This window comes from Lagopus muta, chromosome 5 (assembly GCF_023343835.1).
Source record: "Lagopus muta isolate bLagMut1 chromosome 5, bLagMut1 primary, whole genome shotgun sequence".
Taxonomy (NCBI): Eukaryota; Metazoa; Chordata; class Aves; order Galliformes; family Phasianidae; genus Lagopus; species Lagopus muta.
Genome location: NC_064437.1, coordinates 3,582,185 through 3,597,933, shown reverse-complemented (window position 1 = coordinate 3,597,933; position 15,749 = coordinate 3,582,185). Strand labels below are relative to the sequence as shown.

General features: G+C 46.2%; 2 protein-coding genes across 3 annotated transcripts in view; one reads left to right on the top strand and one right to left on the bottom strand.

Annotated features, from left to right (window-relative positions):
• The window catches only part of FGGY (FGGY carbohydrate kinase domain containing), a 281,489-nt gene that overhangs the window by 13,124 nt on the left and 252,616 nt on the right, over positions 1-15,749 (top strand). For both annotated transcript variants that reach the window (XM_048946340.1, XM_048946341.1), the window contains one exon: positions 15,539-15,684. The gene's annotated coding sequence lies outside the window, so the exon portion shown is untranslated. Of the gene's footprint in view, positions 1-15,538; positions 15,685-15,749 lie in introns of those variants that run through there.
• On the bottom strand, positions 8,564-10,438 carry JUN (Jun proto-oncogene, AP-1 transcription factor subunit). The gene has a single exon (XM_048946366.1). The coding sequence runs from the start codon at positions 10,104-10,106 to the stop codon at positions 9,162-9,164; it is 945 nt and encodes a 314-aa protein (XP_048802323.1). The 5' UTR covers positions 10,107-10,438; the 3' UTR covers positions 8,564-9,161.

The window sequence follows — 15,749 nt, the reverse complement described above, 5'->3', positions numbered from 1 at the left end:
ATGGCATCATCTTCACATTACTGAGGGATCCCAATGTGATCGTTTCTGTGCCTTCATTTAGAAGAAGCCATCCCACAATGGATGTTTAATCTCCTATTAAAAAACAAACAAACAACAACCCCCCCCCCCAAAAAAAAAGAAAAACAAAAAAACCTTCCAGTTTTCATTTTCACTGAGTGGGAAAATCCCACACATGTTGAGTTATTGTGTAACAGCTGGCTTCAATTAAGAATCCAGGCTTCACACTCTGGGATTCCTCTCTGAAGTATCAAATAATGCCAGCGTTCAAGATTAGGATGAGGCTCGTGACTTTAGGCATGGCAAACGTATATTAGGCAAATGAACTGAAAGAATCAGGTTTTTTGTAGTGCTGAGAAGCCTTTCATAGTTCTCCAGTTTTAGATCAAAGTATAGCAATGTTTAAACATAGCTTAATTTATTTTAATTAATGAATCAAAATATATTTGAGTATATAATCATTTATAGGCTTTAGAGTAGGCAAATACTGATGACTGACAAAGAAATGAGAAGGTATTAAAGTACTCAGGGAGTTTGCTTCTGTTCTGACTCTTCTCATTAATTTAAACAGCCTTTAATGTATTTGGGGGTTTCAGCACTATAAACTCTCATTTTTTGTTGTGTTGTGAAAGTGACCATTTTTACGGCTACGTGGAGACCTTCTGCTTTCACCTCTTGCAGTGATATTGTCTGACATTATATCAGCTCAACTTTAGAAACAGTGAGGAATTTGCTTCTATTTTTGAGTGTTAATTGCTTGATCTTGGTTGTTCCTGTTTCTACACAGTGGTACAGGACAAGGAGTTTTATTTCATCTGAGTGCCCTTTGATCATACTGCTATTACAGAAGTTAGACTCTCCTAAAGGACAAAGACAGCAATGCTATGCTTCTCACAGGTTGGCAGGCCTGCACTTCTGTGGCTGCACTGCACAGTGCACTCCCAAAGGGGATAACATTAGCTTTTGCTTCTTAGATCAGACTGCAGACCTGTCAAAACACTTATAACTAAATTTCAGGAGAGAATGCCATAAGAAAGACCACAGAAAACCAGGCATTACTGTTCCTAAACTGAGATGCATATGTTCTTAATTTGCAGCAGATTTAGGGATTGAGCTGTTTCTAACAGAAAAAGAGTAACTGCGTTACATCTTCCATTCCCTGAGCTCATTATGTTATTCCTTTTGTCATTTTATTTTGTCATTGTTACCTTTTGCAGTTGGATTGGAGAAGTAACTGGCTTTGCAAGTAGATACCATACATGCTGAGAGTAAGAGCATTCCATGAACCCAGATGCCACATCCAGCCCACAGGCACGTAACCGTGGAAGAAAGAACAATTGACATTAAGCTAAAAAGCAAGCCTTTCTCATATTGCCAGTCTGGCATTTCCTGTGCAGTGAAAAACACAGAAGCAATTTCTGCATGTAAGAATGATAAAACAGCCAACAGAGGGGGCCGGGGAAATGGCTTGTAACAAGTTTTGGGTGTGCTGATACATTTTGTAAGTAAATTCAAAACAGGCATGGAAGCCAACATCAGGAGCATGTGCAAGGAATTCCATTTATAAGACTTAGAATAATAACCTCACTGCCCTCTTAAATAATTTTAAATATATATGCACAAAGTTAGTCATCTCACAAAAAGCAGTTTCATAAGCAGGTATACTAAGGACTCAGTTCCCAAGTCAAGTTAATGGGTGCAGGAAAATTGTTCCCTGTGAAAGTCAAACCACGTTTTATAGCTTTGTCCATATGGGAAGTTGAGCTTGTTTAACCAAAAGCGTGAATGAAAATTAAGTTATAAAACTGGTGCAAGATGTGCCTGGGCATTTTTGCAGCATAATTGAAGTTGGGAAGAATGAATTAAAGAGTTCTGTCTCAATCCCTGGTAGTTTGGAGGTTGCCAGCGATCCCTGTTTCTCAAACAAGAAGAGAGTATGATTTTTAAAACATGCTTTCTTCACAGTATTTATCAGTGGTCTGATTTCCAGAGCTGCTATTTCTACCCAGCATCTTTTGGATTTGGGCTAGTTTTTGGTAACTGTCCGTCGTTACCTTGGGAAGAAAAGAGCCAAAGCAGGCAACCTTATTGTTACTTTTGCAAAAGTACGTGGAAGTAACAGCTATACATAGTGGTGAAGCTCAGTCAGGGGCACTTCCCTTAATATGCCACACTTAGCTGCACTGGGGAGGGCACGAGTGGCAAATATAATTCACAAGTCTCTAACCAAGCTGGAATATTACAAGCCCAGCTGAATCTGCATAGTTGAATGGTGGTCCATTTTTCACAGCCTTGAGAACCAATGTGGTGGGAAGTTAGATAAAGATGTACTGCTTCCTGCAGGGCTGCACTGGAAAGATATGGGTTAGAAAATCTCTGCTTAAAGGAGAAGGAAACTGGACCAAGACCACTGAATTCTGTTTATTTTCTGTCATCTAAAGAAGGAAACTTTGCTTTTAACTTGCCAAGGGTTTGCTCTGGTCAACGACCTTGTTGCAAGCTAACTGTAAACTCTTGTACCAAAGCCAGCTATGCTTCATGTATAGCCTTGTATAGTTTTGTTTGTTTGTTTTTGTGGATAAAAGTACTTTGTTAAATAACTTGAATATTCATATTTAGAAATTGTCTCCTTCAATCAGAAAACAAGGAGAGCTGGCAATCTGTTTGACAGCAGATCCAAACAAGAGATGCATTTGGCCTTGAGAATTACGTTTCCTTTTCTCCCCTTTAGGTATTTGGGTCAGACTCTATGTGTTTATTCAGTGTGATAAGGATCATATCTTGACTGAGGCCCAGACATACCAAGGGAGGGTTTGTAATGAATCTTGTTGTTAATTACTTCTTGTAAGGAGTTTTGAACGGTTAATGTTTTGAATGGTAAAGGGACACCTTGCTGTTTCTAGATGGGGAAAATGGTGTACTTTTGGTGTGTGATGCAGTAGAATAGCGTTTTGTGTACAGAAATTCATTTGTCATTACCACATGATGGTTATGAACTTTTCTGTTCAGAAGAAGGAAAGGCCTCCTTTTTCTAATCAGGTAAATCAGACCCAGGTTTTGTCCTATCTGACCAAAAGCCTTTCAGTTAAAGAACCAGACAGCTGAGTTGTGGGTACTCCCAGCTTGCTACTTCATGTACCCAGCTCACTCTCTGAAGATGTATGCACTGTTGGACTCTGTTAAGTCCAAAGAGAGCTCCTGGTGTCTCCTAACCTAGAAAACTCACTGTCAGAAGTTAAACTGAATAAATCCTGACCCATACCTTTGAAGTGCTATGGCTTTGTTTCAAGAGGAACTTTCCTTATTTCACTTCTGAAGGTAAAAACAAAACAACCAGAGTTTGTACAGGGAGAGCAGCAGCTTGCAATTTTTACTAGTGTTAAAAGTTCCAAAACTACTTTTGGACAGAAACAAAAATGAGCTTTTCATTCAAAAGCTGCCAAAGTGCTTTGATTTGTGGTCACACAGAGGTCAGAAACTTAGAGAAGTTTCTCCAGGTAATCTCTAACTTCTGTAGTGCAGGGCTGCACTTTTCAACCTCCTGCTAATCCTTCTAGTGGAGAAGTCACTTCTTTTCAGTGTGGCTGCTACCTGCATCGCTGTGTGAGTTTGAATGGCAACATTCAGTAGATAACTACATCGTGCATGTTTTCATGCCTTAGCTGAGACACAGGAAGCACAGTAACAGTCCTCATCCTCATTAGTTTGGCATCCTGGATGCAAATTCAAAGCTCGTAGATGCTGGGTTTTGAACCGTAGTGTCCTCTGAAATAGCTGGGGTTATTCTGTGGTCACAATGATGCAGGATCTCCCACTACTTGCAGTGGTTGCTTCAAGATCTAAGTGAAGCAGCTAAAATGCATCGATCTGAGAAGGTTTGCATGATTGCAGGTTTCACCTGAAGTCTTCTCTGGCTGCTCCACCATTTACACAAAAGCTCGTGCTGCAAGCCTCCGTGCAGTGCGTTCCAGCACTGTTTGCTTTTGAGCTCCATCTGCTGGAATTGCGTCTCATTTCCCACATCTTTGGTGTTATTGTGCTGCAATTTCACAGGAATTCTTTTAAATTTGAAAGAGAATAAAGAAGAAAGGTCAGTTTGAAGGAGTTTCTAGCAAATTTTTGGTCCTTTTGTTTATGGAATTAACATAAAAATTGCCTGGAGAATTCAAGGCTCGAAACACAAAATAACTGTGGGACAGAGGAAGATAAATGTTAATTCTTCCTCTGCTCTCATCCACAGTTAGTTCTGAGGTATTTTTGTGTAGATTTGGATTAATCACGTCAGGTCAGAACCTACTCAATTCTGCCTTAAGACTTCAATAGTAGGTTACTTTCTTCACTCATTTTCTTTAATTAGTTTCCTGCCCAGTGTCTGCTGTTACTCTATGGCTAAGAAAGTCATCATTGTTTTGAATATTCAGTTAACTTTTTAAAAAGCTCTGTTTTCCCACTGCGACTGTTTTCTAGTATTTGGAATACTTAAGGGACCTAGTTTGATTTATGTAGTGCCATCATTCCTTAACAAAAATTGTACTGCAAAGAGTAATGTGTGAAACTGGAAAAGAGAGCCCAGGTGTGCATAGGTAATCAGAGGCTATCATGGTAACTGAGGCGATGACTTCTTACAAGTTCTCTTTGTAAGAAGCACCAGCTCTGCTCCGAGAATATATTGTGATGTCGATGTCAGCAATAATACGTACGTGTGGAATTGGGATGGCCTCCACCCTCGGGGGCAGGCAGTGCTGTTGGCAGTGCATGCAGTTTGTAGAAACAAGAGCACATCTCTGGAATGATCACCTTCCCACAATGCGACCCACCTACATTTTCCTTTTCTTCAGCTGGAACACGAATACCATCTTCCCTCTCCCTGTCCCATAGCTGATGTTAATAAGACGTATTCTGTTTCATAATGGATTTGTGTACACAATAATTTCAAATATTATTCCTTACTGTCCATCTGTTCATTAGCAGCATTTTGCATTCACTTATGTTGTTTGTAACTTTTTTTAATAGAGAAACTTTGCCTGAACTGGTTTAATTTCTAGTTGTTGGTAAATCTACGCTGTTTTATACCTGTCTTGGGGATAGGAAGGAAGAGATGAAAAGCAGGGAAGGCATTCACCTTGGTATCAAAGATAAATGTTCTGGTTTTTCAGCTCTGCCATGTACTTCTGGCCGTGGGACACCTCGCTCCATGCTGTAACTACTCCAGGATGCCCAAGCTTGCTCTGGCCTGAGCCGGTCCACCCGCCTCCGCAGGCTGCTCATTAATGCTGCCCAGCTAATAAACCTGCAGCCTGGCTCAGGTTATTCAGTGGGCAGAGTGCTGTGCTGATCCAGCTGGACACACCTTCCAGTTCTGCTGCTGGTTCAGGCTTCACACTGCACTGTGCAGCCTCTGCATGTGCTGCACGATGCTAGATAAGCGATGTAAGCCTGCTGTACAACTAACCCGGCTGCCTGCAAATTAGATTCTCTGCTTCCTCCGCTGCTGGGAGGATAAGATCATTAATGCATATGCAGCAATGTACTTTATTGAAAGGCTTATTTACTTTTTCAGAAAACAATTATCTTAATGGATTCCTTAGGCTTCTGCATAAGACAAAACTGTCAGTCTGGTTTCCACACAGGTTTAGAGGAATAGTGATGGCAGGTTATTAGTGAATAGGAACAGTGATGGCTGTGCGTCTTGGCGGGTTCCTATAATTCTATAGGAAATTATGGCATCTCATCTCATCTTCATCATTAAGTGGGGACACACTGCCTGAATGCACACTGGTACTGAAGTGCTGTATTTTGAGGTCAGTATTTTTTGACCTGCGGAGAATTGAGCGACTCAAGGATGAAGGACTATGTCAATAACTGCTACAATGCTCTGACATTAAATCTGGCTGGCATCTAACACTTCTCCACTGGAATAAGTTGGATGGTTACTATTGTTTCTGTAGTGACAAGTACTTTGGATTTAGAATTATTCTGTCCTCCTCGCAGCTCACTTCAGTTCATGGGATAGAAGTGTGAGGAGTTGGTTGTTTTTGTGCAGACCCAAGTTCTAATTAATATTTCTGTAGCCCAAACATGTTGTTCTGATTAGAGGCTCTTTGCCTAGGCATTTCGGTGTAGCCTGCCCTGTTTGAAACCCTGCCTTTTTCTGACTTCACTTCCTGAATCCGCTGACAGCACTCACAGCCAAACAAAATACATGCTCACAATGCTGTTATTTGCAAAATATTCCCTTGTGAGTACAGCTGGGGCAACAAAAAGAGTTTCTAAATCTCAAAGAAAATGGACTTTTCCTTATAGAAGTAAGGCACACAACGCATTAGGCAATTTTAATCTCAAGTTAAGTAGGTGTGAAAACTTTGCATTTCACCACATATAAACGCATGCATGTCTTTCAGTACAGTCATGCTTATTGATCACCAAGTGATCTGGTAATACACTAGGAGTGCTGGGCTTTAATCTGTTCTGAAGTGCACCAGACAGAAACAGGCTCACATCCCACCACACTGTTTACAAAACAGACGGAGGTGGGGGTAATGTAAACTTACTTTGCCCCACGTCAGGCTCGATCTTCAGACATGGGATATAGGAAAGGATTCATGCTACGTCCTCCCTGTCTCCTTGTGAACCTGTGTGACTGGCACTGAATACCACAGCACCTCCTGGGCTGGGCCTGGGCAGGTAATTCCGTGTCTGCCGAACCAGCAGCACTGCTACTCAGTAACTTTTTTTGCCAGTGCTTCAGAATGTGGAACTGGAGAGAGAAAACTTCTAACTGCGGTGCTAAGTGCCTGTGTGCGCGTAGAAGGATAGGGTGGAGCAGACTGTCACTCAGCTGTATTTAATTAACATAGTATTTTATATAATGTATTTATTTTTTGCGTAATTAGGTGATTAAGCAAAATGCTTGCTAGTAACATCTATTCCATAACCCAGCACTATGGAGAGTTGAACAGGCACCTTTGCAGGTAATTAATCTCCTTGCCCTGCTTATTTTGCTAGTTGGCACTTGCTTAAATCCCTGTAAAACCACACCCAGCAGTGCTGTGCATTATCCCTCTGCTGTCTATTCCTACATATGGTCAAAATCAACTTACCTTCCGGGTTGCTGACATCAGCAAAATGTGCTCTTGGCAAACTACAGTATCCTCCTAGTAACCCTTTGTTTGGTTGGTGTTGTTACAAGAGCATTCCTGTGACAGCAGCAAACAGCATCTAAACAGTGCTGGCCCCCACGCTTGGGTTACGATGTAGGATACTGCCACAATATCACATTCTACCCATTAAAACAACCCTTACCATTAACTCCATACAATTTGGGCAGAAGAAAAAAAAGTCAAAAGAAAGATAATTCCGTGCTTCCTGTGAGGAACTGATGTTTGGATGCACATCAGTTGGAAGTTTCAGGGTATCTCTATGCTGACAGTAAGTGGTCTGCTCTCAGCAGTCTGTGATGCAACCTTACACATGGCTGTCACCGCAGATAAACATTTTTTTTTCCTTAGAATATGGATTAGGGTTGTCTAAAAAACTTAATAACATTACTTTACTAGTAATTAGTCTGTAGTATTTTCTGCTTCTGCTCTTTGCTGTTTGGCCATCAGCATCAAACAGAACATCTGTTCTCTCCTCAGATTTGTAGCTATTGAAGCAAATGAATTGGGTGCCGCATGTTGGAAAGCGTGGCATCAAAATCATTCCCCCCACCAGTTGAGTAGCATGCCTCTAAGGTAGATGTTTACATTGTTGCACTAAGAAACAAGATTATATTAAAAATACATGGGAAGCACCAGAAAAGTTGCCATCATGTCTTTTCACTTCCTGCTACATTGTTTTCCCAGTTTTCCTATTGCTAAACAGAACCTGCAGTAACAGCTGAAAGGATTTCAAAGACAACAAGTTTTTTGTTTTTGTTGCTTTTTTCTCCTCACCGACAACAGCATTTTCACAACTATAAACAGAGATTGCCTTTTACTGTGGAAAGAGCACACAGGAATGAAGGTGAATATTTCTATTTTTGAAGTCTAGAGCACTTTTGTTAAAAAGAAAAGCAAACAGCCTCTCGCCTGATCCTGCTTGAGGGCATTAGCTTAATAAAAAGCATGCAAAAGCACAGGCAGCCAGCTACAAGTGCAGAGCAGTCTCACACACAGGCTTCCTACCATCTAAAGCCTGCCTAAAGCCGAAGTCAGCTGCCCCAGCAGGGCCACAATACACAAGCACTCCTCTCAGGTTAAGGTTAGCAACTGCAACTCCAAGACAACTCAAAAAGTTCTGTTTGTTCAGTGCTCAGGATCTGGTTTCCCCCCCCTCCGTCTCCTCCTCACACGTTCTCCAGGACATGCCTGTAGTTACAGAGCGAGTTTAACATAATCCCTGCCCTTTAGAGTTCAGCATAAAGGGCGTTTTCCTAACTCCCGTACTGGCAAAAATAATAATAATAAGAAGAAAAAAGTGTGAGGAGGAAATGCATTTTAAGTATTTTATTTTTCTTAAATATAATAGAACCTTCTAGATTTTTTTTTTTCCAGAAACAGAAACATTAAAAAAATTATACTTTATTACAAATGGTAAACTCAGAGTGCTAAAAAAAAGCCTCTTATTTACAAACAATACTGGGCAGTACCCAAATGAACAACATAAAAATAACTTACAAAGTCATGAAGTAGTTTATTGACATTAATCAACTTTCATAAAATAAAATAAAAAAGGATATGTACATACACCATTTACTTGAAGGCAGGCAGAACAGTTCTTGTTTGTTTATCAGCCTCCCACAAACCTCCCTCCCGCCTTTTTTTTTTTTCTTAAGGAATACTACATAAAGCAATCTACAGTTTCTATTGCAGTTTAACCTTTAATACTGAATGATCATCGAATGTTAGGTCCATGCAGGTCTTGGTCAATGTTAAACGAAGATCTGACGCCTCATCAGAGCAGGAACAGCACTCCTCGGAGCGGTGCTGGCTGCTTCACCAACTCAAGCTGAAGGCTCGCCAGTCTTTCCACACATGCGCTTTGCAGCACGCAGGCAGGACTCGCAGCCTCTCAGCTTTTACCGTGAGCTTTACGCGGCCGCCGCTTTTGGTTTGTTGTTTAGTTATACCACAACATCACAGTTCCTATTTAAGTCAGTCTCTTCAAAACGTTTGCAACTGTTGTGTTAGCATTAGCTGGCACCCGCTGTTGACATGGTTCATGACCTTCTGCTTAAGCTGTGCAACCTGTTCTCTGAGCATGTTGGCAGTGGATGCCAGCTCTGAGTTCTGGGCTTTCAAAGTTTTCACTTTTTCTTCCAACCTGGCAATCCTTTCCAACTTCCTTTTCCGGCATTTGGACGCTGCAATTCTGTTTCTCATGCGTTTTCTCTCGGCTTTGATTCTCTCCTGCGACTCCATGTCAATAGGGGACAGGGGAGGGGTTTCCCCCGGCATTTCAGGTACAGTCTGAGGCTCTTCTTTCAGAGCCTGAAGCCTGGGATGCTGCACGGGCATCTGGGGGTTTATGTGATGCTGCGGCGCGTAGCCCATGCCGTTGGCGTTGTAGTTGGGTGCGGAGTTGAGCGCGTTGGGGTTGAAGTTGCTGAGATTGGCATACACCGGGGGCTCGCTGTGCAAACTCGTGTTGAAGCTGCTGCCGCCGGCCATGGAGGACACAGGTGCCATGCCACCGCTGACAGGTTGGGCAGCCGAGGTGACGCTGGGCAGCGTGTTCTGGTTGTGCAGTTCCGCCAGCGCTCTCACGAAGCCTTCGGCGAAGCCCTCTTGCTCGTCGGTAACGTTCTTGGGGCAGAGGAACTGCGTCGGGGTCGGCGTGGTGGTGATTAACCCGTTGCTGGACTGGATGATGAGCCGCTCCAGCTCCGGGGAGGCCAACTTCAGCAGCCCCACGTCTGGGGAGGTGAGGATGTCGGCGTTCTTGTTCCTCAGGTGCGGCTTCAAGCTGCTGGCCGGGTCGGACAGGTTCAGCGTCATGCTCTGCTTCAGCACCTTGGCGTTATTATATCCATAGCCGCCGCTCTCCGGCGGCGCGAAGCTGGCGTTCAGGGCATCCTCGTAGAAAGTAGGCTCCATCTTTGCACTCATAGAACAGAGCCCGCGGAGTGGCGCCGGGAGCCGCGGCAGCGCGCTGGAGCGTCCCGGCCGCCGCCCCACAGCGCTCCCGGCCGCGCGGGTTGGGGTGAGGAGCGCGCGGAGCCTTACTTCTAGCCGGGACGCCGCCGCTCCTCCCGGCGCGGGCCGGGCCCGCCGGGCCTCGCCGCGCTTCCCGGGCCGCCTCGCCTCGCCGCGCTGCGCCGCCGGGCCGGGCCGCTCCTGCCGCCGCCGCCGCCGCGAGTACTTCCCGGCTCCGCGCTGCCGCTCGGCCCTGCCCGCTCCGGCGGCTGACTCAGTCGCGCTGCCGCCCGCCCGCCCCGCGCTCTGAGCCCGCTCGCGGCGTGCAGCCCTTCACTTATCAGCGACCGGGAGCCCGCTAAAAATAGCCCATGATGTCACCCCGCGGGCTCCCCATTGGCTGCCGCCGCCTCTCCCGGGGGAGGCGGGCCGCTGGCCCGGCCCGGTGCATAGCAGCCGGTCGCCATGGCCACCCCACCCCTAGAAGCTTCTCAGCGCCGGCGCGGGGCCTTGTGGGATGAGGTAATGCTGGCGGCGGCCCGGGGCATTGTGGGCTGACGTATTGTTTTTGAATATCTGGTTACCGCGTCCCGAGCTCGAGCGGGGTTGGCCGCCGTCGGCGCCTCCTCACGGTCCGCGTACCGCCCGCCCGCCGCCGTGCCGGGGTGCAGCACTGCCGCCCCGCGCCGCGTCCCCCGCCCGCGCATTGCATTGCATCGTGTTGCGTTGCATCGCGTCGCGTTGCGTTGCGTTGCCGCACGGGGCCGAGGTGCGACGTGCGGGGGAGGGCGGGCCGCGCTCCTCCGTTCGACGGCGCAGTTCTGCCCGCCGCCCCTCCCCTCCCGCCTCCCGGTGGTACGACCCTGGAGGTGGCGCTCCGGGGAGCCCTCACGTGATTTCCCCTCCTTGCCGCCGCCGCCGCTTCCAGGCAGGGCCGGGGGGAGTTGCGGCGCTCCGGGGCGGGAGCGCAGCGCTGTGGGGCCGCCCCCGCACCGCAGAGGGGCCCAGCGCCGGGCGGGCGTGCCCGAGGTGGCGGCGGCTCCACCTCGCCTCCTCCCGTCCCGGCGAGCCCCGGCGGGCGAGGAGGGGCCGCCCGGCTCTCTTCAGCCCCGGCTTCCCCTAGCCGCCGCGGTGAACGGCGCGTCCGTTCCCAGGGTCGGGAGCTCCCCGGAGTAACGGGAGAAAGCTGACGGGAAGAGAGCCGGGTTCGGGATGGGTTTCCCTACAGTCATTCTTTAAACTCGGGACGGCTTCCCGGTTGCAGAGCGCTGTGCTGGTGTTAGTGCGTGAGCGCAGCTTGGCATGGGGGGGAACGGCGGGAGATGGAGGGATCCGGTCGGGGAAGGAGGTCTGTGCTGCTGCAGAGCTGCGGGGCGCACCTCCGGACCGCAACGACTCGCAGCTCAGCTGGTAGAGCTGCCCGCGGCGTGCCGCCGGGACGGGAACCCGGGGCAACAAGTCCTGCTGCTGGCTGCCGGGTTCCATCGCTTTGTATGATGTGCCAAGCTGACAAGCTTAAGTCTTGGTTTAAAAATGCGCTTTAAAATTCTCCGGTGCTATTTTTTTCTAGACGTAACAACATAATTACCTGTTACAACATGGCAAGCAACAATGAAATAAACAACAACAAAAAAAGCTGTGAATTAAAAGTGAATGTCTGAATGCACTGATAGAAGTTACTACTCCCTTTTCTATAGAATCTCCTCCCGGTCCCCCTGCTGTGCCCACCTGACTTCAGTCATTGTATTCATTTCACCCATGTGCCCATGTGTGCTGGAATCACACAGCCAATCCACGCACCCCTGTAGGTTTGTGCTAGCAGTCTGTGGTGTACAGTTTGCCCACGAATGTGGGACTTGGTGTGTGCTGCAGGTGTGTGCACAGCCTTCACGTAGGCAATGAGCACCTCTGTGCGGGTAATTCAAGCTGCCTGGCTGCCTCTGTAGCTTCAGCAGAGGTTATTGCATGTGTGTAGGGAAGTCGCTGAAAGTCATCAGTTTTAGAAGCAGCTTCCTAGCTCTGTCCTAAGCTTTACATAAAAGATAGATAGAGGCCAGAGCCTGACTCCTGCCACAGGACACCGAGCAAAGCTGGCAGATGGCAGGTTCAGAATGAACGAGAGAAATTGCTTTGCAGAGCTGTTGGGCTGTGGAACACCTTGGCAAAAGGGTGCTGTGCAGACGGAAGGGTTTTAAAGTGATTAGATGAAGTCACAGGAGAGAAGTCTCTCAAGGGCTATTGAGTGCAGTGAATCTCTGGCTCTGGAAATCCCAAAGCTGCAAATGGTTTGTGTCTGGGAGAGCATCCCAGGGCAAAACTCCTGCGTGCGTGCCTTGGTTTTGTGTGCCTTAGGACTGCAGAGTGTCTCATCGGGCCTGATGGGGCTGTCCTGATGTTCCTGCTGTGCCCACACTCCCACTTAGACAGTCTGTGAATGATCCGGCTCTGTTGTGTCAGCATACCATTTTGATCCATGTAAAGGGCTTGTCTGTGCAAAGAAGAAATTCTGGAGAAAGGCAAGACGTGAATTTTAAACATTTTGTTGTCTGGAGGTTTTTATTTTAAAATGATTTTTATACTAAAAGGCTTTTATGTGTGTGGCTTTTGTTACGTAGGAAACCGTTGCAAGTCTTTTGCTTTAGTCAGTTTTCTGTATAAACAAATAACCCCGACAAAGGATGTTCCAATTAACTGTTGACATATTTAATTTGTCAAAGTGTTGTCCTTTTGTTTCCTCTGCACATCTGTTTTGTCCTAGAAAGCCGCATTCATTCTGCATATCAGGGAGCTTGGTCAGTGTAGCTCTAACCACTCCAGCCTGGTTAAGTGGGCCCTTACAGCCTGTCCACATCATCCCCACCTGTATGGGTGCAGAATTTTCATTGGCCTCAGTGAGTGCTGGATCGGGCTGGAGATATTCACTCAAAGTCATTTCATTTCTTTGGTCTTTTTTTATCCCCAGCCCATTTTAGTTTTACTTCCTTCCTTTTACAAAGGTGCAGTTCAGGACTAGACATTCCAGTTTGCCAGAGACGTGTTGCTACTGAGGCCCATAGCTATAGGGGACACCCATCAGTCCACTCATTATGTTAATTACTACTCGCTTAAAGGTTACCAGGTAATAGACAGCCAGCTTGCCCGTAAAGGTTGCGCGTAGCAGGAGAGCTCTGAAACCCAAGACCAACGCTCTTTGCTGCTCTGAGGGGATTTCAGCCTTCTGATCCCAAGAGGGAATGAGTGCCAGGCGGGTGCTTGGCCATGGGCAGGGATCTCGGCTCAGCTCTCAGCACAGCGCCCGGCTCCCACCTGAGTCACTGAGCGCTGCTCCCCGTGCGTGCAGCCACAGTGATCCTCCATGGCCGTCAGCCGAGGGGCTGGCAGCTTGGGGCTGTGCTCTGGTCTATTAAACAGCTATTACTTGAGGGCTTTCCCCTCTTTCCTGATGTCCTTAAGCAAATACTCCTTTAGTAGAACGAAAACACTTAGCGGCCCATTTATAAACCATGGCCATTTACATGTCCCAGTAAGCTAAACCCGTGGGTAGGGACTGGAAATTAGGAATCTGCATATCTCTGATGCTGTGAGAGGCAGATGCTCTGACCAGCATAATGCAGGTTTTGATTTATAAATTTCTCTAATCAATCAATATGAGATTGACTGAGGCAATCAGATAATCTGAATAATTAAATGGCTTTTCAAAGACAAATTAAAATTTCTTATACGTACTCCATCCATCTGCACTGTATTTGGTGTCCAGGAATAAACAGGTTGGTTGGTTTGTTGCAGGCCTGTATCCCAGGTGCTTTTTGCTTATTTCTGGATTATTAGAAAAAAAAAAATAGTAGGTTTTTACTGTTTCTGTATTGGAAACAGCACTGACAGAAGGAAAGTGCTTGCTTGTGTGCAGAATATATATATATATATATATTTTTTTTTTTTAAGCTTAGATATATTATGACAGAGGAGTTTCTGCATTATTGTTATAAATGCTCTCCTTCATTTATTTGCTTTTTGACCCCCTTCGTGCTTTCCAACATGATACCTGCTTCACCTCTGCATGAGGTGAGGTAAGGCTGAGAATCCATGGACCTTCTCCAGCAGCTTCTTTTTTGGATGAAGTGCTACAGAGCACGTCTGCCCTGCTGAGGGAGGGGAGAGTTGGAATGGGCAGAAGGAGCAAATGTATTTCTTTTGTGTTCTGTATCAGAGCATGGTGAAAGAGGCCAGGGGTGCGAGGGCACAGGGAGCAGAGTTTCCTTGGGGTAAGTGGAAGTAAAAATAATTCACAGGAGTTCCTCAAGGTGTGTTCTCAGGGCCGGTTCAAATCCACCTCAGCCTGCAGTGCAAGAGGTGTGGCGGAGCCGCCACATCGTCCACCCCCGGCTTCCGGCCCCACGGCCGCTCCTTCTGCTCTTTGCCCTCACCACGGCTCACGTGGCCTCGTGGGGATCCAGGAACTGCGTCTGGCTGAGAGCTGAACTTAAAAAATGATCTCTGAGGGTCCAAGGGAGAGGTGTGAATGCGCAGGAGGTCTCTGAGCTTGATGTGAAGAACCCTGAAACCAGATCTGTAAGACAAGGCAGAACACTTGGTCCTGAGCTAGCATTTGTCCATGAAAAGGGTTCCTCGGAACTACAAGCACTTGTAAATGAGTATCGTGTCCATCTCCTCCACCCTCAATTAGTCATCGCATAACCAAGCTACATGCGTTTAGTCCTTTTCATCTTTCTTCTTGTCAAGCCCTTTAGCCTGTCCCCCTCACCTACTCATCCCACCAATCATTTTAATTAATCTGTGAATTTCTTTGAAACTACTACTTTGTGGAATGGAGGAAAATGAGTAGGTTACAGAGACAAGATTGTGAATGATGGAGGTGGGGCAAAGTTAGGAGACTTTGCAAGACCTGTTGGGTTACCTCTGGGGCATGACAGCAACGCTGGATGTAAACAGAGTATAGAAGTGAAGGAGGAACCACTAAAAACAGTTGTTGGGTTTTCTTTTTCCATTTTATGATGAGTACTGTTGGAGCATTTCAAACCTTGGGTGTTTTGTGTGCAGCAAAAAAGGAGTGAAAGATGTAATATGATTGTCTCTAAAGTGGAGAGGATGACCTTCTATTTAGTTATTCCGTTTTTTCCATTCCTTGCTAGCTTCATAGAGGCTTTGAGTTATCACTGCAGTTACTCAAAAGTATATTTTCAAATCATTTATGAGCTGTTTTTTGTTATTCAAACAGCTGTATTTATTTGCATAATTTTTGATGAAAAACCTTGGTGAATAGAAGCTAGCTACATTGTTTAGAGGTGAAGAGATCCCAGGGTATTGCTCCCCTTGGAATTTTAGGGCTTTACAAATCAAAATATCATGCTGTTAATGCCTCTATGTTCATTATTCCTATCCCACAGCATATCCAGTGTTCTGAGAAACAGAGAATTGGGCAAAGTTCCTATCCTTTGGATCTTATACTTCAGCAATCCCCAACACACGACCAAGGCTGGCAGAAAGGCAGCTGATCAACAGTGGGAGCCCAGAGAGTGAAGTGAGTTTGAAGGTAAGCTATACAGGAGGCACTGGAGGACATGTGGCATATGGGAAGCAGAAGGCAGTGCTCGGTTG

Coding starts and splice junctions, on each gene's coding strand:
- JUN (XM_048946366.1), bottom strand. CDS start 10,106: ATGAGTGCAAAGATGGAGCCTACTTTCTACGAGGATGCCCTGAACGCC.